The 19,446-nt window shown below is 41.3% G+C and overlaps 1 protein-coding gene across 1 annotated transcript in view; it reads left to right on the top strand.

Annotated features, from left to right (window-relative positions):
- The window catches only part of LOC136246425 (uncharacterized), a 32,495-nt gene that overhangs the window by 10,363 nt on the left and 2,686 nt on the right, over positions 1-19,446 (top strand). Inside the window, exons 7-13 of the mRNA XM_066037850.1 lie at positions 5,745-5,848; positions 7,202-7,354; positions 7,913-8,023; positions 10,429-10,618; positions 11,213-11,285; positions 11,994-12,087; positions 18,110-18,235. Of these exons, the coding sequence (XP_065893922.1) occupies positions 5,745-5,848; positions 7,202-7,354; positions 7,913-8,023; positions 10,429-10,618; positions 11,213-11,285; positions 11,994-12,087; positions 18,110-18,235 (851 nt within the window). The remainder of the gene's footprint in view (positions 1-5,744; positions 5,849-7,201; positions 7,355-7,912; positions 8,024-10,428; positions 10,619-11,212; positions 11,286-11,993; positions 12,088-18,109; positions 18,236-19,446) is intronic.

Here is a 19,446-nt window from a genome sequence, read left to right as displayed (position 1 = left end):
AAATCTATCTCCGACGACTCAACTACGAACGCGAGGTAGTAACACGTGATCACTTCTGATTCTTAATAATGCACAGCAATTACACCACACACACACACACACACACACACACACCCCCGTTGACCATCAGTCAACTTAACGGGTAGCTAATAAATTGCTAAGTGCAACATAATATAATGAATACTTTATATACTGTCAGTTAGTTCTGATATCCAGTTACCTACTACACACTGTCTAGCCTTCACAGCAGCTACCTTAACGAGTCGAGCATGTCCAGCACTTTCCTGACTCTGTTCAGCTGGGGTGGCTTCTGCATCAGGGATTGTCTTCTTTAAGTTAACTTTCGGATCAACTTCTAGCAGATACAAACAGGAAATAGGACGTCTAAGGGTATAGATTGTTTGCCGTTCACGACAGTTGTGAGAGTAGCTCCTCGTGTGTGTTCATCTGATCCTACAATGACATCATTAACTCTACCAAGTCTCCACAGAGTACGTGGCTGATTTTCATCCTAAATCAATACCACTTCACCCGGAATGGGTGCTCTGGGAACACCACCAGTGTCTGTGCGGGTATCTCTTCCTCAGTTGGAGAAGGTATCCATTGTGCCATCTATCCCATAATTCTGCTAGAGCTTGCTTAAGAGTACTCACTCGAGTCTGAAAGTCTTGTTGATCAATTGTAAAATCTAAATCATCATTGTCAACAGCAACTGATCCATCTGGTAGTCCTAAAATACGGTGTCCAGCCAACAGGTGGGAGGGTGTGAGAGGTTCTTCAAGATCTTCACTGGAGAAATAAGAAATAGGTCTTGAATTAACGATAGCCTCCACTTCCGTCAATGCGGTCAACAATTCATCATAAGTCAGCTTGGCCTTGCCAACTGCTTTCTTGAGACATCGCTTCACAGACTGCACCATTCTTTCGAAGAAGCCGCCCCACCACGGTGCCTTCTCAAAGTTGAATACCCACCTGATTTTCATGCCTGCAGTGTACTGCTGTACATCTGGACTCATCAATACATTGTCAATTAGCTGTGCAGCAGACACGAAGGTTTTCTCATTGTCCGATACCATTTGTATTGGTACACCTCTTCTGGAAGTAAATCGCTTGAATGATCGAAGAAATGTCTGCGCAGTCATGTCTGGGACCAACTCTAAATGTACTGTACAAGTAACACAACAAGGGTACAAGGTGACCCACACTTTGCTGTTCTCTGATCCATCTGACGTCTTGACATAGAGGGGGCCAGCAAAATCAACACCACTGTAAGCAAATGGGGGTGCCTCTCTTACGCGGTATTCTGGAAGTGGGGGAGGGGGTACTGCTTGATAGTGGGGTCCTTCAAGCTTACAGCAGGTCACACACCGATGCAAAATCTTTCACACAAACTGTCTGCCACGGACAAACCAGTACTTCGTTCGAACTTCCATTAGTACATCCTTCACTCCACCATGCCCAGTTCTCTCATGGGCCTGCTCTATTATTAACATGGCAAAATGATGCTGCTTAGGCAATAGGATAGGGTGCTTCTTGCTGACAGAAATGTCTGCCTTAGTTAGCCGTCCACCACACCTCCAAGTGTTATCCTTGTCACAAAATAACTGTAACTGAGACTTCCACAATTCAAACTTAGGTTCATTCATCAAGTGTCGTTGGCAGTCTGCAACCCAAGTCATTTCTGCCTTAGCCATGTCCTGAGCAGTGACAGTCCAGTCAACAGCACAGCTGTGCCTTGTGAGGGACTTAAAACACATGACAAACTTGTGTACATATACTGTTACCCTCAGTAGCCTCTGAAGCTTGCTGAATCGCTGGCAGTTGATCACTGTGCCAATAGTTGGACTGGCTGTAGACACCACAAGACTATGGCTGATGACGCTGTCTTTCCCCTTCAGTTCTGCTGCACATTCCGCTGGCATGTCAATCTGTTTTCTCTGTTGTTTCAATGACATCTTAGGCAACCACTGTGGGCCTTGTAGCCAAGCCTGATTACATACCAGTTCTCTAGGGAAGATACCCAGCTGGGTTGTCCTTTCCTGGACAGTGGGACCAATGTGGGACTGGCACAAGCTTACGGATTTCTGTAACACGGTTGTGCACAAATTGTTTCCATTCTTTACTTTTACCCTGGACCCAGAACAATGCAACCTTAGAGTCTGTAAAACACAGGCCAATCTGAGCCCTGACTACTGCCTCAAGTGCCGTTCTGACGTGTACTATAATATAAGCCTTGCTAGTAGAAGGCAAGACAATAGTTCTAGCCTAAGTATAGTCATCTGGACAAGTGGGGCCACCCTTGTTTTAGACACAACAAATTGTACCGAATCGGAAACAGTGTCATACATATACACAACAGCAGAATAGGCTAACTTGAGAGCATCACGAAAGCCATACAAAACACAATCTTCAACAGTGCCTGTCGTAATGTAACACCTTAGTACAGATATGACTACATCTTCCAAGTTTGACACTAAACACTTCCATTTACACAACAACTCACTTGGGAGAGGTTCATCCCAGTCTACCTTGGCCTTATATACTGGGGACAAGAATCCCAGCGGATCGTAAACCCGTGAGGAGAAGCCCACTACATTCCTCTTAATGTTCTCAATGAATTGGCTATTGTCCTGATGTCAAATATTAACGTATCACTGACTGGGTTCCAACTGACTCCTAGAATCTTCTGACTGTCAGATGTTTCCTTGCTAAAAAGTGTGCTAGTGTAGGTAGCGTTCTCTTCAACAACATTATTACTACTGGTCGCCACAGGCTGGGGATAACCTGGATTCTCTCTATGTGCGATGATCTTCTCCTGTAAGGGGACAGAGTTTGTCACAAATTTCGTATGGTTGAAGCCCCTTCTGTGAACAATCTAGTGGAAACAGCATAGAGCTGATAGGCCTCATCCTTACTGTCTACACCACATGTTAGATCATCAACATACATAGAATGCTTCAGTGTGTGCCGTAGATGTGGATGCTTATCTTGATACTTGTCCAGGTGATGGCTGATGGTTGCATTAAGAAGAAAGGGACTCAAGGATACCCCCAAATACCACTCTGGTAAATCTCATCTCTTGGATGACTGGTGATGACTTCTCTACGTCATCTACCCACAGGAATCGTAGGGTGTTCCGGTCCTCCTTACAAACTGACACCATCTGAAATGCCTTCTCTACATCAGCAATCAGCGCTATTCTATAGGTCCGGAATCTAATGATAATATCCAGAATGTTCTGGTCAAACTTGGGCCCAGAGAATAGACAGTTGTTCAAAGAGGGGCTTCCAGATCGCGCTGAAGCATCATATACTATCCGTAATTTACTTGTTTGCTTGTCTTTGCAGATAACCACATGATGGGAAAGGTAGTGCACATGTTCTTCAATATTCAGTGGCTCATCAGCAACCTTCTCAATAATGCCTTGCCGCAACTGGTCTTGCATGACTGCATGATATTCCCTTCTGACTTCTGGATTATGACGGAGTCTGGTCATTAGCCCCTCAAGTCGCCTCTTGGCTAGTCCAAAGTTGCTAGGCAGCTTCTTCTGTAATGGCCTCCAAGGAAGACTGACTTCATAATGACCATTCTTAAATTCAATGGTATTCTTAAATTCTTTGTAAACTGAGGGCTCGTTCTGTTTAATGCCTAGTGACTCCAGCTCCCAAAATGCCTTGAGGGAATCATCCAACGAGTTGTGTGAATCAGAGGGATAAGTTACGCTGGTATGCAGTGAGTGACTGATAGGTAGATAAGAGTGATTACTAGTAAAGGTGCCACCAACAGGACCAGATAGTACCCATCCCAGATGAGTATGAACTGCAGTAGGCCCACTGTCTCTGTGTATGACCTTCCCAGTCACTAGTTGCCAATAATGATCTGAGCCAATCAAGGCATCAATCTGAAGCTCATCTCTGACCCTGGAAAAGTCTGCTAACTCGAGGTTCGAAAGATGACTATAGTGCTGCTTAGTGTATGTAACAGGTTGACAGGATAGCGGCTCGCATATAAGAGGCACAGTTGAAAACAGAACACAAATATGACTTCCCTCCTTGAGCATGATAGCTGCTGAAACAAGCTCTACAGTTTGCGTCCTGGTGGTCTCTGACCCGAATGTTCTGAGATTGACTACTTCAGTTTGTCTTGCCACCAACCCCAGTGCTTCCTTGACTCTCTCAGTAATATAAGATCGTTGACTCCCCATCAAACATGAGTCTGATGTTCATCCCACAGGCTGGATTATCTAGCTTGTGAATATATGCCTGGGCTGTCTGCAATAATACCGGCGTGTCGGCATTAACACAATATAACCCTGTGGTGGTTGAAGGGGTTTGGACTTCTGAGGTTGGTGGAGGTCGACTGAGAGGAATACTGAATTGGGTACGGTTGTCTGCAGACTGAGGTTTGTTATCATGACCTTTACAGAGGCTAGTGTGATGTCGGCCACTACAGAGGGAGCATGAAATCAGTAAATGACAGTCTCGACTCGTATGGTGCCTTTTCAGGCAACTAAAGCATCTTCCAGCTTTCCTCAAGATAGCTTTCCTCTGTGTGACATCTGTGACAATCTTGCACGATACCGAGGAGCGGGTCTGTCGGCAATAACAACACCTTGGCTTACCATTGCCAGCCATCATTGCTGTGATGGTGGGTGGTCCTGATCCTGCTCCATGTGTATGTGAACCTGGTTGAATAAACGCTCTCTCCCGAGCACTAATTTCTCTCCCGACTATTTCCATTATCTGATCAACACGCCATTCATCCTCACCAACCTCCCTACTGACAATCAAACAAAATTCTTGTGGTAGTGTATTCATAAATAGTGAAGAAAGTAAGTTACCATAAGAGTCAAGTGGTACATTTAGTGACTTTAAGCTGTGGACTTGAAACTCAGTTTTATCGTATAAACGTTGTAAAGCCTTGATGTTAGTTGGTGATGTTACTGACTCCAGTTCCAGTAAGGTGTCCATGTGTCAGGCTATGATTAACGATTTGTTACCAAACCTCTTGGTCAGGGTATCGATAGCCTCAGCATAATTGGGTCCAGTTATCTTTAATCCAGCTATAGCTGAGTAAGTAGGACCTTCTAACACTGACGACAAATACTGGAACTTGTCTACAGTAGTCAAGGTTGGATTCAGGTGGATTGAGGATTCAAAGGAGCTCCAGAAAATCTCCCACTTCGTAAGGTCTCCATTGAACCTTTTCGGTTCAAGTTTTGGAAGCTTGACTTTGGAGCTACTTGCCTCGGTAACTTCATGGTGAGTCACTGGTGCAAGGACAGCACTAGTTACGACAGTGGTTGCACCAGAGTCAGCTGTTGTTACTGTATGTTCAGTGGGTGGGGGTGCATTGGTGGTTGTGACTACATCACCACCAGAAATAGGGTCCAAATCTGTTGTAGTAGTACTGGTCGGTGAGACACTATGTGTAGTACTGGTCGGTGAGGTTAACCAACTAACTTTTCAGACAGGTAACAAAATCAATGGCACTCTCATATTTGACTGGTCTCCCATTAGTACCTTACTAGTAGTCCACTCTTGCTACAAACTCTGCTATAATACTATTTAAATAATTTGAAAACCCCAGTAATTTCCAGTATTCTCGGTATGCAGTATTACTAAATGTTTGATGTTAGTAATTCGGTTTTACAATATATAATGTATATTGTGCTCAGTATAATTTTTATTGCCCACCCCCTAATTGTCTCATTTATGTGTGTAACATAATTGGATTTTCAACAGGAGAGCTACTTTTGAACTAGATGAACCCACCTTGCCATCTCAGTCTGTTACTACTGGTATCCATGGTGATGATGAACATAGCAACATTACTAATCCTCACACAGGTGAGTGTATGTGTGAAGTGGGACTACCTCCAATACCAGTTCATTTGAGTGAATTGATTTATTTACGTATATGTGAATAGAGTTTCTGCTAACTATTCTTTAGCATGTGCAAGTACCAAAAGGCTAGGCTTGTGTCAATTATGCCGGCATAATTTCAAGCACATTAGGCTAGCAGAAACATCAAGCATTACACCATCATAGTAGGATTATGCTCACCATCACTAATTAAAATGTGCAATGTACCTGCCAAATATATGGCAAAACACTTAATCACTGAATTTGACATGTAACGGTGTTAATTTTATTCACATTTCATGGTAGCAATCACTTATTCTAATGCAATGGTCAGGGAACACTATTTTACTCTAATAAAACAATCAGGTCTCAAGCATAATCTTTTATTGATTTAGAGTGTACAGTTTCGAACATAATAGACTTGATTTTTGAGCACTGCTCAAACGCACAATGGACTTTATCCACAATGACGTCACGAGCACAAAATGGCCACGTTATCTGGGGTACTAATGTACAGGCACCTATAGAGAAATTGTTTTGATCAATCATATTTCAGCCGGGGAAGGAGATATCAAACTTTAAGCAACAGGTATGGGCACAAGACAGCACAATAAATGATTTGTATCGCATGCTGGAAATTTTTCAGGATAACGCTTGCTTGCAATAGTTTTCATTACATTATACCCATACCTGTTGGCTATTGGTCGGTATCTTTCTTCATGAGTGAAATATGATTGATCAAAACAATTTCTCCATAGGCACTTACCTGTACATTAGTACTCCAGATAATACAGCCATCTTGTGCTCGTGACGTCATTGTGGATAAAGTCCATAGCTAACTGTAAACAGCCAACCTCTATTTTAAACACAGACATACTTACATGAGTTTTGTTTGTTACCCAATTTCTTTGAATACAATTTTAGTGATCATGAATCAAATGTTTGCAATTTTATCTACATATGTGACCGGATTTACGAAAAAGGGTCTTCCACACACATCCAATTTACCAACTTTAACAACTCATAACTTCAGATTGGAAAAGGCTTTTGACTTACAATTTAGTCAGTAGTGAGCACCAACATAGCTTAGTGTATAGAGAAAATTTCAGGTTAATGTGTTTCTTGCTTGCTAAGTTATGGTCCTCCATGTTTATAGAATTGGATGTGTGTGGAAGACCCCTTTTCGCAAATCCGGTCACATATGTTGTCCATGAAACAACCAAACTGTTCCGTAGATCACCCTTATTTGGTTGTTAATATAAATTCCACTGCAATTGTTCAGCTTCATTCATGCAGGCATTTATGTAGTTAATAATTTTGGTTATTCTTTTCATGTAGGAGGAAGCCACAGTTCTAATAGGAGTTCACTATCTAATCAGTTCAAGAAGAGTAAACTGGTTACCCCTAACAATAGTATCCAGCGTAGTAGCAGTTGCCACACCCTGTCACCATTGGTTACCAGTTCACAGTCATCATCAAGTTCAACTGAAGGTGTGTGTTGTGTGTGTGGATACTGTTACCTAATGGACCATTGTGTCCTCAATAGTGTATGCACATAACCTTATGCGGTCATGAAATGTGACCTAGTCTGGGAAAACTGGTCTTATTACCTATTTAAAAGTATCAAGAAATGCTGGTTTTAAGTATTCAGTGTGTTGTAGCTCGCCAATGGTTATTTTCACACCTTTTACACCAATTCCTTACCTTCCAGTGCATCCACTGTACAAGTAGCCAGCAACTAAGTTTCCTTCCCATTTTAGTAGTTTTTAAACCAAGGTTGACTGTATCGGGCAAACTCACCGCTCGTACAGATCTCCACTGTGCTTGGGAAAAGCAGACCACTCAAGTCTGATTATGAAATTTGATAGTTTATTCATGTAGCTTTTTGTTAATGGTGAAAAATCAAATCTGCTGACATGGGCGATAAAAGTATACCTAAACCAGCGACAACCAGCCGAATTATGTTTTAGACCTAAAGATGGGTGCTGATGACAGAGGTCACCTCACTAAAGTTGACAGTATTTATCTTTTATCTTACACTTCTTGTAGATGAGGATCAAGAGGTCACGATAAAACCAATACCAGCCATGATGATGGTTGATGATAATGACAATCAGAGGATGAAGGAAATGAATGCCATATTAGAGGACAGGGTGAACTGTGAGTAGCTGAACTTGTTATATATAGTGGTGTGTGTGTGTGTGTTTGTTGAGTGTGTAGTTATAAGCAGCCAGTTCATAAAGTATTTAACATATCATGGGAACTCACTTTCCTCATATTCTTAGCGAGGCATTTTTTCATAAAGTTGTTCAACAAGACTATTGAAAGTTATACCTAAACCAAGTACTTGCCCTCCTTTTCTATTATCAATGTAATTGTTGTACTGCAGTAACCACACAGTGTCATTATCATACAATACAGTGGTAATGTATATGTAGAACTGGGCTTTTCCAGCCAAACAAAAATTTCACCCTAAAACCAGTCTCACTTTCCCTTCATGACAACATGGTGGTATTGGTTAGGCACAGCCAAGCCCCAAAAAATGGCCCAAGCATAGCTCGACAATAGATATAGCTATGGGCTTGATTTCTTTACTGTTCTTCGTCCCAAAATGTGCCTTTTCGCCAACTGCAGTACATACAATGCACACATCATGCACACATCTTTGTCCTCCTTTGTGTTCCAGTTCTTTTTGCTGACAATGCCAGCAAGGTATCAATTCACAATGGCACAATATGGCTTCCCTGTGGCTGTGTTGGTTTAAGGTTCCATCAATAATCAGATCGGTATCAAATCAAATCGGAGCCAATATTGGGCATTTTGGTGAGGATATTTAGGCAATTAATAGCCACTCACACCAATCGTCATCATCATAGCTACGTATCATCATAAATGCTATGCTAGCAATACTTGGGGTATAACAGGCTGAAAATAATGTTTAACATTATTCTAGCATGAAAGGTGCAGGGATTGCATTGTTAAACGTTGAGCAACTGCTACTTGCTATGTTTACATGAAAGTGATCAAAATACTCTAATAGAACAGTCACTGCACAATAAAATACTCTAATAGAACAGTCACACTGCACAATAAAATATTCTAATAGAGCAGTCACATATAGGTAACTTGAGAGGTGTGTAAATTGTATGGTAATTATCAGTACCTGTATCGGTGAAAATTTACTGCTAGGTATCGGGTCAATAGGTATTTTTCTGTATCAGTGGAACCCTAGTTAGCATTTCACTCGTATTTTCCATAACGACTGGATTGATTGTAGAGACACTTCTCATACTGTTCTTCATTGTATCGCTGTGTAACAGACTGAAATGATGACTGGATTGGTTGCAGAGGTGCTTTTCCTGGTACTCTTTGTTTATAGCACTATATATCAGGGTGAACATAGCTGATAGCAAAGCATAATAGCTATTTCACTTAAATTGAGTCATTAATTGATACCTGGGGCACGCGTTCAGACAAAAACATTAACTCCCTAATCATCATACCCACCATATGGCTGATAACTTACACACTGAGTTCAATTTCAACTTTGCTACAGCTTGTTTGTGCATTTAATAATGCAATGCTGAAATCCTCATGCCCACAGGGTCCTGGTTACTGGGGTATATGGATCCCTCGCGGATTATTGTGTGATAGTTACATAATCACAGAAAATGTCTCATCGTGAGAGTAGACTAGTTTGTTAGTTGTTAATTATGCTTATCATTAAGAGGGAATGAAAGAAGACAATCTGTAACAATGGGGACAGGTACATACAAGCTACTTTTTCAAGACACAGCATGGTGACAGTATTCCCTTGGGCCAGCTGAACAGACAGTCAACGTATCACTGCAAAAGTTGCTGCTCCTGAGTACCTGCCTAAAGCTATGCCAATGGTTTTAGAAATGTGCTTCGTGCTTTTAGCGGCCATTATGCCTCAAGTAATGAATAATCCTATCTGTGCATTATGATGAAACCTGTAGTATATATATATAGCTGTTACAGCAACTATAGCCGGGTCTTGATTTTGTTGAAAACCTTGATAATAAGACCACTTTGTTTATGGCCAGATTAATGAGGTTTTCATTAATAAGGCGACCTCATTAATAGGGCCACTTATTGTGGGTCCCAAAGGTGGCCCTATTAACAAGGTTTCGCTGTGTATAAGAAAATTTTTGGAATATTAAGTTTGATTAGGGATCATAGAAATAAAAAGTAGGGAAGCAAGAAGGTCACCTACGCCTTCAGATAATCTAGTAGACATTTAATCCCTAATTCAGTCATCAGTATAGGCTGAAGTAGGGATTAACAATGTCCACTAGTATATCTGCAGGTATAGCTGACCTCCCTTGTTTCCCTACTGTGATCCCTAGTCAAACTTAATTCCTAGCTTTTCCTTATACTTGTCCACCCTACAGTATGTGTGAGAATTTTTTTTATCGCTTAACATTGTACAATAGAATCCCCAAATCTAGGTAGTGAAACATGTTATCCTACACTGAACAGAGTAATTATAGTCTGGCTATACTAGGGATCAGCTGGTATGCAATACATTATCCATGTTATAGTGAGGAAGTCAGCTGGTGGAGAGTTAAGCAGTAGCAGTACTCGGGCCGCACATCGCCACACTAAACAACACAGACATACTACACATACCAGTAAGATACCACTACCCAGTAGTAACACTACTGGTGGTAAGACTGGGAACAAGAACTTTGTGAAGAAATTTGATAAGATACATCAAAAGAACTTTAACAGGTGTGAACTACTGTATGTACATACGTGTGTTTTGATAGCATGAATGGATGTAATGTCAATATAAGTAACCATTCATATCTAGTGATGTGCAATGTGCCTGAAAGGCTGAAACAGTGTCTGTATCTAACATCCAGAGGAGGGCGGGAGCGTTTTAGGCACTGCTTGAAAATATTATGTTAATTGCATAGTTTTGTTTGAGTATCAGGTGAACACCAATAGTTGCAATACATAGCCAGCGAATGGTGGCTGAGGATCATAAGCTCTTTCGATTATACTTTGTTGGAGGATATGACGTACCGTCTGAGAAGTGGCATTGTGTTTGAAGGACCTTGTTTAATGAGCTATATGGGACTGTCTTCGTTTGATCTATTGAACTGTCTGTTATTTAGCAAGCTAACTAGTTTTGCAGACTGGTCAGCAAGTCAGTTACACTGTTTGAGCCACTCATTTCTGTAGTCATACGTGATCGAAATATTGTGCCTGAATAATAATTAGCAATACAGTTAGAGTACTCCATATTCCAATATGTCGGTATACATCACACATCATTACTGATATTTAGTTATTACTCATGTTACATGTGTTGTATTTCAGGTCCCAGTCAATATTAGATTTTCATAACAGGAAACAACAACAGTTGTCATCAGTTACTCCATCCAAGAATAATGTATGTATGTGTACTGTGTGTATGTACACTGTATGTGTTCAGTGTTACCTCTGTTATATGAATACCTCTGTGTGAGTGTGAGTGTGAGTGAGGCAGCAAAGTCAAGTTGCTAGAGCATCAGCCTGGTTCCAAGTTTGCCACCTTTTGCTGTTTTGATAAATGCTAGATACTTGGGTCAACATCATCTAATGGTAGCCATTAAACCTTTATCTGATAAGCTATTTCATTAAAAGGTACACTTCAAAATGATACTTCTTTCCTTCATAACTCTTCTTAATATGTTGACAATCAGCACCATTAAATATAATTGGTCGGTCTCATGAAAGGGGCTTATAGCTTTTCCAAATATTCAACTTCAACTTACCATACTGCTCGTGGTTTTGAGCTATCACCTTAAAATATCACCAAGCAATCGTTGCATGCTAACAATACAAATTAATTTTCAAGGTGGTATCTTATTCCAAAGTCAAGTTATGAGTTTCCAGACACATACAATTGAAAAGGCTATAAGACCCCTTTTTGTAGATCAAGTCACATATCTCTTGGCCTTAATAGGCAGGTGGCTGCTTTAAACAGGAGGGAATTTTGGGAAATATAGAGAGGTATCGTGGCCTTTCCATGCAGGTCACTGCTAAGACAGGTTTCTCTGTAACATGACACACATACAAAACATACATTTGTGTACATGTACTGTACATTATCCTATAGCCCTCTACTAACCCTAGTACAACAGGCAAGAAAACTGGTGGACACTATCAGTTTGCTACTAGTGAACAACGTAAACAACAAACAACCAAATCTGGTGAGGAGTTACTGTACATATTGTGCTAGTCAGTGTGAGCATGATATCAATTGTGTTATCATCTTATTCCAGTATTGTAGTTATTCCTTTCATAGTGAATTTCCCCAATGCATTTTACAAGCGGTGTCCATATTTATTAGATCTGTTTGTACCAAGTCTTGTCTTAGACACAACCATCAACTTATGATACAGCAATACAATAATTCACTACTCAGCATAACTTACAAAAAGTAATAGGCTCCTTTTTATCCCTACTTTACACCTTATGTGTTACATGTGTGTGCGTGGGTAAGTGTTAATAACTATAGTCAGTCTACTGTGCTACACTACTCCCCCTTTGGTAGGAACATGTCCCATGTCAGTCATCTCCATCACGGTACCTTGCTGGCCTCCTTCGATTGCTCCGTAGTGGATACCTTTGCTTTTGACTATCTTCTTCTGCCATGTTATTCTGTTGTTGTGCCGGTGCTGCTTCTTCATCTCTCTGGAGGTCAATTTCACCATCATAATCATCTGCAATTTGTAAATTTGTGCCAGGTGGCAATTACCTGGTTGCTTGCTAAACTTGGGTGGTGGTGCTCCCTTTTCCATTGGTGTTTACTGGTGTCCTCGTTCCTTCAGGACATGGCTTTAGTCTATCAAAATGAACAACTATCCTTTTCCGGGATATCCGTGAGTCCTGGATTCTATACACAGTTTCCGATATGCATTTCACCACCTTGTAGGGGCCAACCCATGGAGAATGTAGTTTACTAGAGTTCCCTTTTGGTACTACTGGATTACATAGCCACACCAGCCGTCCAACTGCAAACTTCTCTCCATGGATCTTGCAGTCATAGAGTTCCTTCTGCCTAGCCGCTGCTGGGGGCTGCTGTACCCCTATTTTGTCGTGCTAATTGGTATGCTTGTTCTAGTGTTTTTTGCAACTCCATAGTGTGATGGGCATAATCCTTTGTGGCTTTAGTAGGTGTGCCATATATTATGGCTAATGGCATATTAGCCTGACGCCCAAACATCATGTGAAATGGTGTAAAACTGGTTGCAGAGTGTTCACTAGTATTGTATGCTAAACAAACATTTGGTAAGCGCTCCTCCCACTCACCCTTGTCATCTATTACTGTTGCTAACATATTCTGCATTGTACGATTCAATCTCTCTACTAACCCATCACTTTGGGGATGATAATGGTTTCTTGTAAATGTGCAGTAATATGCACATCTCTTTGATCAACTTTGACTCAAACTGTGCACTCATATCCGAGTGTAGTTGTTCTGGCAGAGAGAAACGACAGAACATTTTGTTTACTAACTTACGGGCAACTGTAATGGCCTCTTGATTTGGTGTAGCATAAGCTTCTACCCATCTTGTGAAGTAGTCAGAAGCCACTACTATGTAGTGGTTACCATATTTGCTTGGTGGTAATGGTCCCATGATGTCAACTGCCACCATCTGCACTGGATACCCAGTTCTAACACTCTGTAGAGCACCATGCCTGGTTTTGGGTGGGTTCTTTCTTGTCGCACATCTAACACAAGTCCTGCACCATTGTCTGACCTGTTCTGCATAGCCTGGCCAGAATAACTTCTCTCTAATACGACCAAGAGTTCTATTTTCTCCCAAGTGGCCCCCAAGTTTCCCTGCATGAGACTCTTCAAGTACTGTGTCCCTCGTGCTGTTGGGTACTACCAACTGTAGATAGTCTTGCTTTCCTTTAAAATATTCAAATTTCCGGTAGCCTGTCTGGATATGTGCACAGTAAGGCACAGGGCACAGTAAGCCGTCACTCTGTCTGGATATGTTATAACACAATTGCAAAAATTGCTTATCCGAGTCAGTAGATGTTGTTACAGTGTCCTCAACTTGCCAGAATCTCATTAGGTTGTGTTCCTCCTGATCACGTCCTGCCGCAACATGTAGGGTACTGATACTAGCACTAGGTGGTCTAGAGAGCAGATTTGGTCCAGATAGCAGATATCCCAGTTTTGAACTCATTGCAGTTGGACCAGTTCCTCGCACAATATGGTCCCCTACCAGCTCCCAGTAGTAATCTGCACCTATAAGCAGGGATATTTCATAATTTTCTGCTGCTGTAACTGGGTGCGCTAGTGGTAGTCCCTGTAGGTATGGTAACAGCAGGACGTTTGTGTCAAGGGGGTTGGAGATCGGGGTGGCAATTGTGGGTACCACAAGTGCTGAAAGTTGCACTAGTTCTCCAGTGGTAGTTCGAATCTGGAGCAGGACTGCATTCATCTGTTTGTATAATGGTCTGTCAGCTCCAAACGATGACAAACTAATGTGCTCAGACTTGTGCGGCGTCAATGTGAGCTCACTCACCAGCCTCTCGGTAAGGAAGGATCATTGTGATCCTTCGTCAAACAACACGTTGGCTTCAGTCTGTGAGCCAGCTCCTACAACCGTGGCAATCACTGTCTTCAGTAAGCAGGTGGAGTTTCTAGCAGGAGTTAGAGTGGTGAAAGACGTATTGCTAGTGGTGTTTGCTGGTGGTTGAGCTGGAGACTCCGGCTGAGAGGCTGTGTTCTCTGTGGTAGAAACTGTGTTACTGGCTGGGTTGCTGGGCTTATCACTGCAAATGCTGGTATGGTGCTTGCTTCCACATTTTCGGCAACAATTCTTGGGGTTGCATTGTGATACGCGGTGGTGTGCAAGGCAGTTGAAGCATAATCTAATCGCTGCTGTTTTATGATCTCTATGCGTGCTGGCACATCCTTATGCGTTTCACATGTCATAGCAGTGTGGTTGCCCTTGTAGTACACACAACTCAGTTTGCTGCTAGCCTCTCTTCTAGTGTGTGGTTTACAGGTAGCCAAAGTGTAAAAGGAAGCTGTAGGGGGGAAACTGATTATGACTGGGAAGAGAAGTTTGTTGGCCTGCTTCAAAAATCCTAATTTCATTGCTGATGGCAGTCTGGAGCTCTTTTATTGTCCACTCGGTGTTTGTGTGGTTTCTGGCCATATTTCGTTTGGTTTCTTCAGGTAACTTTGATAGCATTGTTTGTACTAGGAGGGTGTCAAGTGCCTCTGGTGTTTTGCCTAGGGATTCTAAACAACGGAGTTAGCTCTCTACTGTATCATGGAATAGCCTGAGGCTTGTCAACTTGTTGGATGGTTTAGGGAGGTCTAATAAAGTTTGTATGTGACTGGTAATAATTCGGTGTGGCTGCCCATACCTCTCCTTCAAAAGGTCAACAGAATGTTTGTAGTTTAAGTTAGTCAGTGAGAGTCCCGCTATGACCATAGCGGCTTTGCCTTTTAACTGGGCTCTCAAGTAACTAAGCTTTTGAACATTATAGAAAGGGTGGGGTTAGTATGGATGGCCGCCTCAAAGCAGTCCCAGAATGGATGCCACTCTAGTGGTTCTCCATTGAAGGCTGGAGTTTCTAGTTTGGGAAGGCGGACAGCAAAATGATAATCAAGGTTGGGCTCTGTGGATTCATGCGGCAGGGAGGAGGGTCGTGCTTGACCACTAGACTGGCTAATATTACTGGAATCAGCCGCTGGCTGATACACACTACGATTACTAGTAATACTCACGTGATCCGCATGACTGGTCTAAGTTTCAGAGTCCTGCTCGGCGTGAGGGTTCTCCGAACTGTTACTAGTGGTAGAAGAGTTGCTAGGGGGCGAAATGTCGGTCTCCACACCTGTCCGCGGGTTAACTGTGGGCGATTGTAGAGGCAAAGTCGTCGCCAAGGTGTGGGCAATTAGTGCGATTTTCACCGACGGGGATGCTTGCAGATCAGCCGATTCAAACACTGCTTCTTCTAGCTTCTCTTCATCCTCGATAGCATCAATTATCTTTACGTCCAGTTCTTCAAATAATTGAGCTTTCGGTTGTAGCTGCTTCAAAAGGTCCGCTAGAAGGACAGCATCGGGAGGAGGAAGCTTTTGAATTGGTGTCTAATTCTTGGGCTTGAGAAAGCCTGGCTAATATCTCTTCTGTACTGGTGAGGAGTTTGGACACGTGTTCCTTGTGGCCACGACGCGAGCAAATCAGCTTCTTGAGATCCATACAGTTTTTTTTTTTGTCACAGCACCAGAAATGAAGGGGGGCAGGATAGTATAGCAACAGATTCGTGAACTGGAAGGATGCGATCGGCTTGATATACACGGATACAACTCAATGAGCTCAACACTAAGTCGTGACCTGTCAAACTTCTAATTACAGCACACTATTACATCATATATTGCGTGCATTATATGTGTAATGTCAACAATCTTCGACAAAAATCATGTCACTTTATGACAGTATGTACAAGTTGAGCTGGATCCTGAAAAACAGCTTAACATGTGGATTTTTTTTTTCAAGAAAATCAACATTTCGGACAACCAGATGATCAGCAGTGACAGTAAAAGTGTCAACAACAGACGTGTGTTTTGGCTCCATCGCTAGTTCGGGAAAGGTCATAATGGATATTGTATTTTTATGGCTTTCCTTAGGAATTGTATATGGTGGAAATTTTAAATGACCGTAAATATTATGTTAAGCATTTGAGCAAAATGATTTTGAAATTTTTTAGCGGGTCAAGCAGTACTACAAATGAGCCCAAGTTCAAGATCATGTGTAATTGCATCCGTGAGTTACTAAATCTTTTTGAGAATCCAACTCAACACATACATACTATAAGACCACCACTTTCAGAATATAGAAGCTATTGGTACAGTATACTCTACACTAGCTAGTCTAGCTTATACTTCACAAAAAAGTTAACTTACAGTACCATTGTTTACCTTGTAGTCTTTCACACGATACAATAGTTATGTTGTGCATTAAATAGATTTTTAAACCATTCTTTAACAATCTTTTTAAGTTGTAGTTGCTATTAGTACCCTTAGGCACAAAATCGCTATGTTACCAAGTCCTCTTTCTTCTCTGCTGGTAGATAGTAGACCTTCATACTGTATACATGGTATTTTTGGAGGTATGTTATAGTATGTTCACGTTGAGCTGAACCCTGAAAAACAGCTAAAAATTAAAAGTGGATTTTTTTCTCAACAGAGTTAACGTTTCTGCCAACCAGATGATTATTGGTAACAGCAAAGGTGTCAACAACAGACACGTACGGTTTGGCTCCATTACAAGTTCAGGAAAGGGCTCTAATGGACACTGTACTTATATGGCTTCTCCATAGGAAATGTATTGTTAAAAATTTGATTGGCCGTAAATATTATGTCAAACATTTGAACAAATAGATTTGGAAATATTTTTAGCGGGTCAAACAGTACTACAAATGAGCCAAATTTCAAGATCGTGTGTAATTGCATCCATGAGTTATTAAATGTTTTTGAGGATTCAGCTCAACGCGAACGTACTATAGTGTTGTACCAATATTCGGATCAGTTATCGGAAAAACCGCTGTATTTTTGTATATCAGTTATCGGATCAGCACCATGAGAGAAAAAGCAACAGATACAGATTATGTTAAAAAATACATGCTTGTGTACACCAAACTATGTATCGAGTAGCATTTTACTGTTTTGCAATGTTGTTATTACTGCTTAAAAGTGCTGTCAGCTATTGTTGTAGCACTACCATCACTACAAACAAGCTAAATCAGTCCTTTATAAACAAACTTGTGGTAAAATTCACTGAAGGATAGACATATATCGGATCAGCTAAGTTTATCGGCTTGGAAATATTATCTAATATTGGTAGTATGGTATCATATGACCTAATGTATTAGAGTCACTAAAACAAACTTTAAGTAAAACTACTATAGTGTACCAATAGCTTCTTCATCCAGCTGATAGCAGTGGCCTTGGTCGTGTAGCGACAGTTTTAGTTCGATTAATTCTATTTCTCATTGTTTATGTCCTTCCCATAGTAGCCGTATACTCAAAATTGAGCTGGGTGTGTATATTACACGATCCATCGATCTGTAATTCATTGATCCATGTTCCACTAAATACTGTTACAACGCACACCAAGTCCTGCTGTATAATCCTCACTGAACACTCCACTAATATGTCTTTGTACCTTGTGATCTAATTCTCCCATATTATAGGATTGTTCAAGTTCGATGCTGACCAGACTGATAGTGGTGAGATTAACAAGATGAGGGTTCAGAGGAGGAAGTCATATAATGCTACTGGGTCAGCCAAGAAGAAACCAAGCTACAAACCTTACACTGGTAAGACACAGCATCACCAATATGTGTATACATGTGTGCTGTTTGTGTAAACCAAATAATCCTCTTTGGCAACCTTTCATCATAATACACCTTGACCGCTGTTTGTTGTTTTTAACCCTTAAACCCACATAACTGGCCCAGATATGCATTCCTTACATACATAAAGCGCTGTAACTTTCGAAGTGTCCATCCTATGGCTATGCAATTTATGTCATTCTACTTGTGATGTAACTAGGATTAAAATGATACCTAGCATTGTACCCTAACGATAAACAGTGAAACCATGTGTAAATAACTTTTACACGCAAACCATTTACATATCATAAAATGATCCATAAGTTGATGGTGATTTTACGTACTGTTTAATTATACGAACATCCTTTCCCCCAATTAGTTCAGATAATCAAGATTCCACTGTGGTTACAGTGTTCATTTAACCTTCTCCAAATTGCCCAGTAAACACACTTATTTTATGTCACCTAACATCACTGTACATGCCATACCGTATAACGGGTTATTTTCGAAGGGGAAATTTTCGAAGAAGAGCTGCTAAAATTAATTTCGAAAGTTTAAATTTCGAATACTGGACTGTCTAGCATTAGCGCCTCTAAAAATAATTTGTAAGATGGCGAGCACGTGTACGGGTGTGATCGAAGTCTCTACAATCGTCAGGGGGTATCATGCTTATCAAGAAATATGGAGTGCTCCTCTGGGAGAAGTTTTATTTTGCCAACAGGAAACTGACAACCGTCACGATCGATTTGCTGTAGCCATTGTTAAAGAAAGTGAAGTTGTTGGGCACGTGCGAAGAGAGATCTCGTTGATTTGTTCCGTATTTCTTTTGTCCGGGACAATAACGTGCGAAGTTACTGGCAGTAGACAGTACTCATTCGACTTAGACCAGGGTGGTGTGGAAATTCCATGTAAATTGAGATTCACTTGTTCTGATCAAGATCTCCTTAAGACTACACGCAAATTGTTGGATATCGTGCTTAAGAAAGATGATTTGGAAAGGCCACTTAAGAAAATTAAGCTAGAGCCTGTGGAAGAACTCACTATACTGTTACCAAGTACTAGTCAGCCCAACAACCACCCCATTCCAGCACCATCTGATGAAGTAATCACTGTAAGTGACAATCTGGCTTCTGGTAGTAGCTCCCAATTTAGATTTATGGCTGCTGATATTGACACACAGTAGGTTAAAACTAGCC

This window comes from Dysidea avara, chromosome 2, assembly GCF_963678975.1.
Source record: "Dysidea avara chromosome 2, odDysAvar1.4, whole genome shotgun sequence".
NCBI lineage: Eukaryota > Metazoa > Porifera > Demospongiae > Dictyoceratida > Dysideidae > Dysidea > Dysidea avara.
This window is presented reverse-complemented; position numbering and strand designations above follow the sequence as displayed.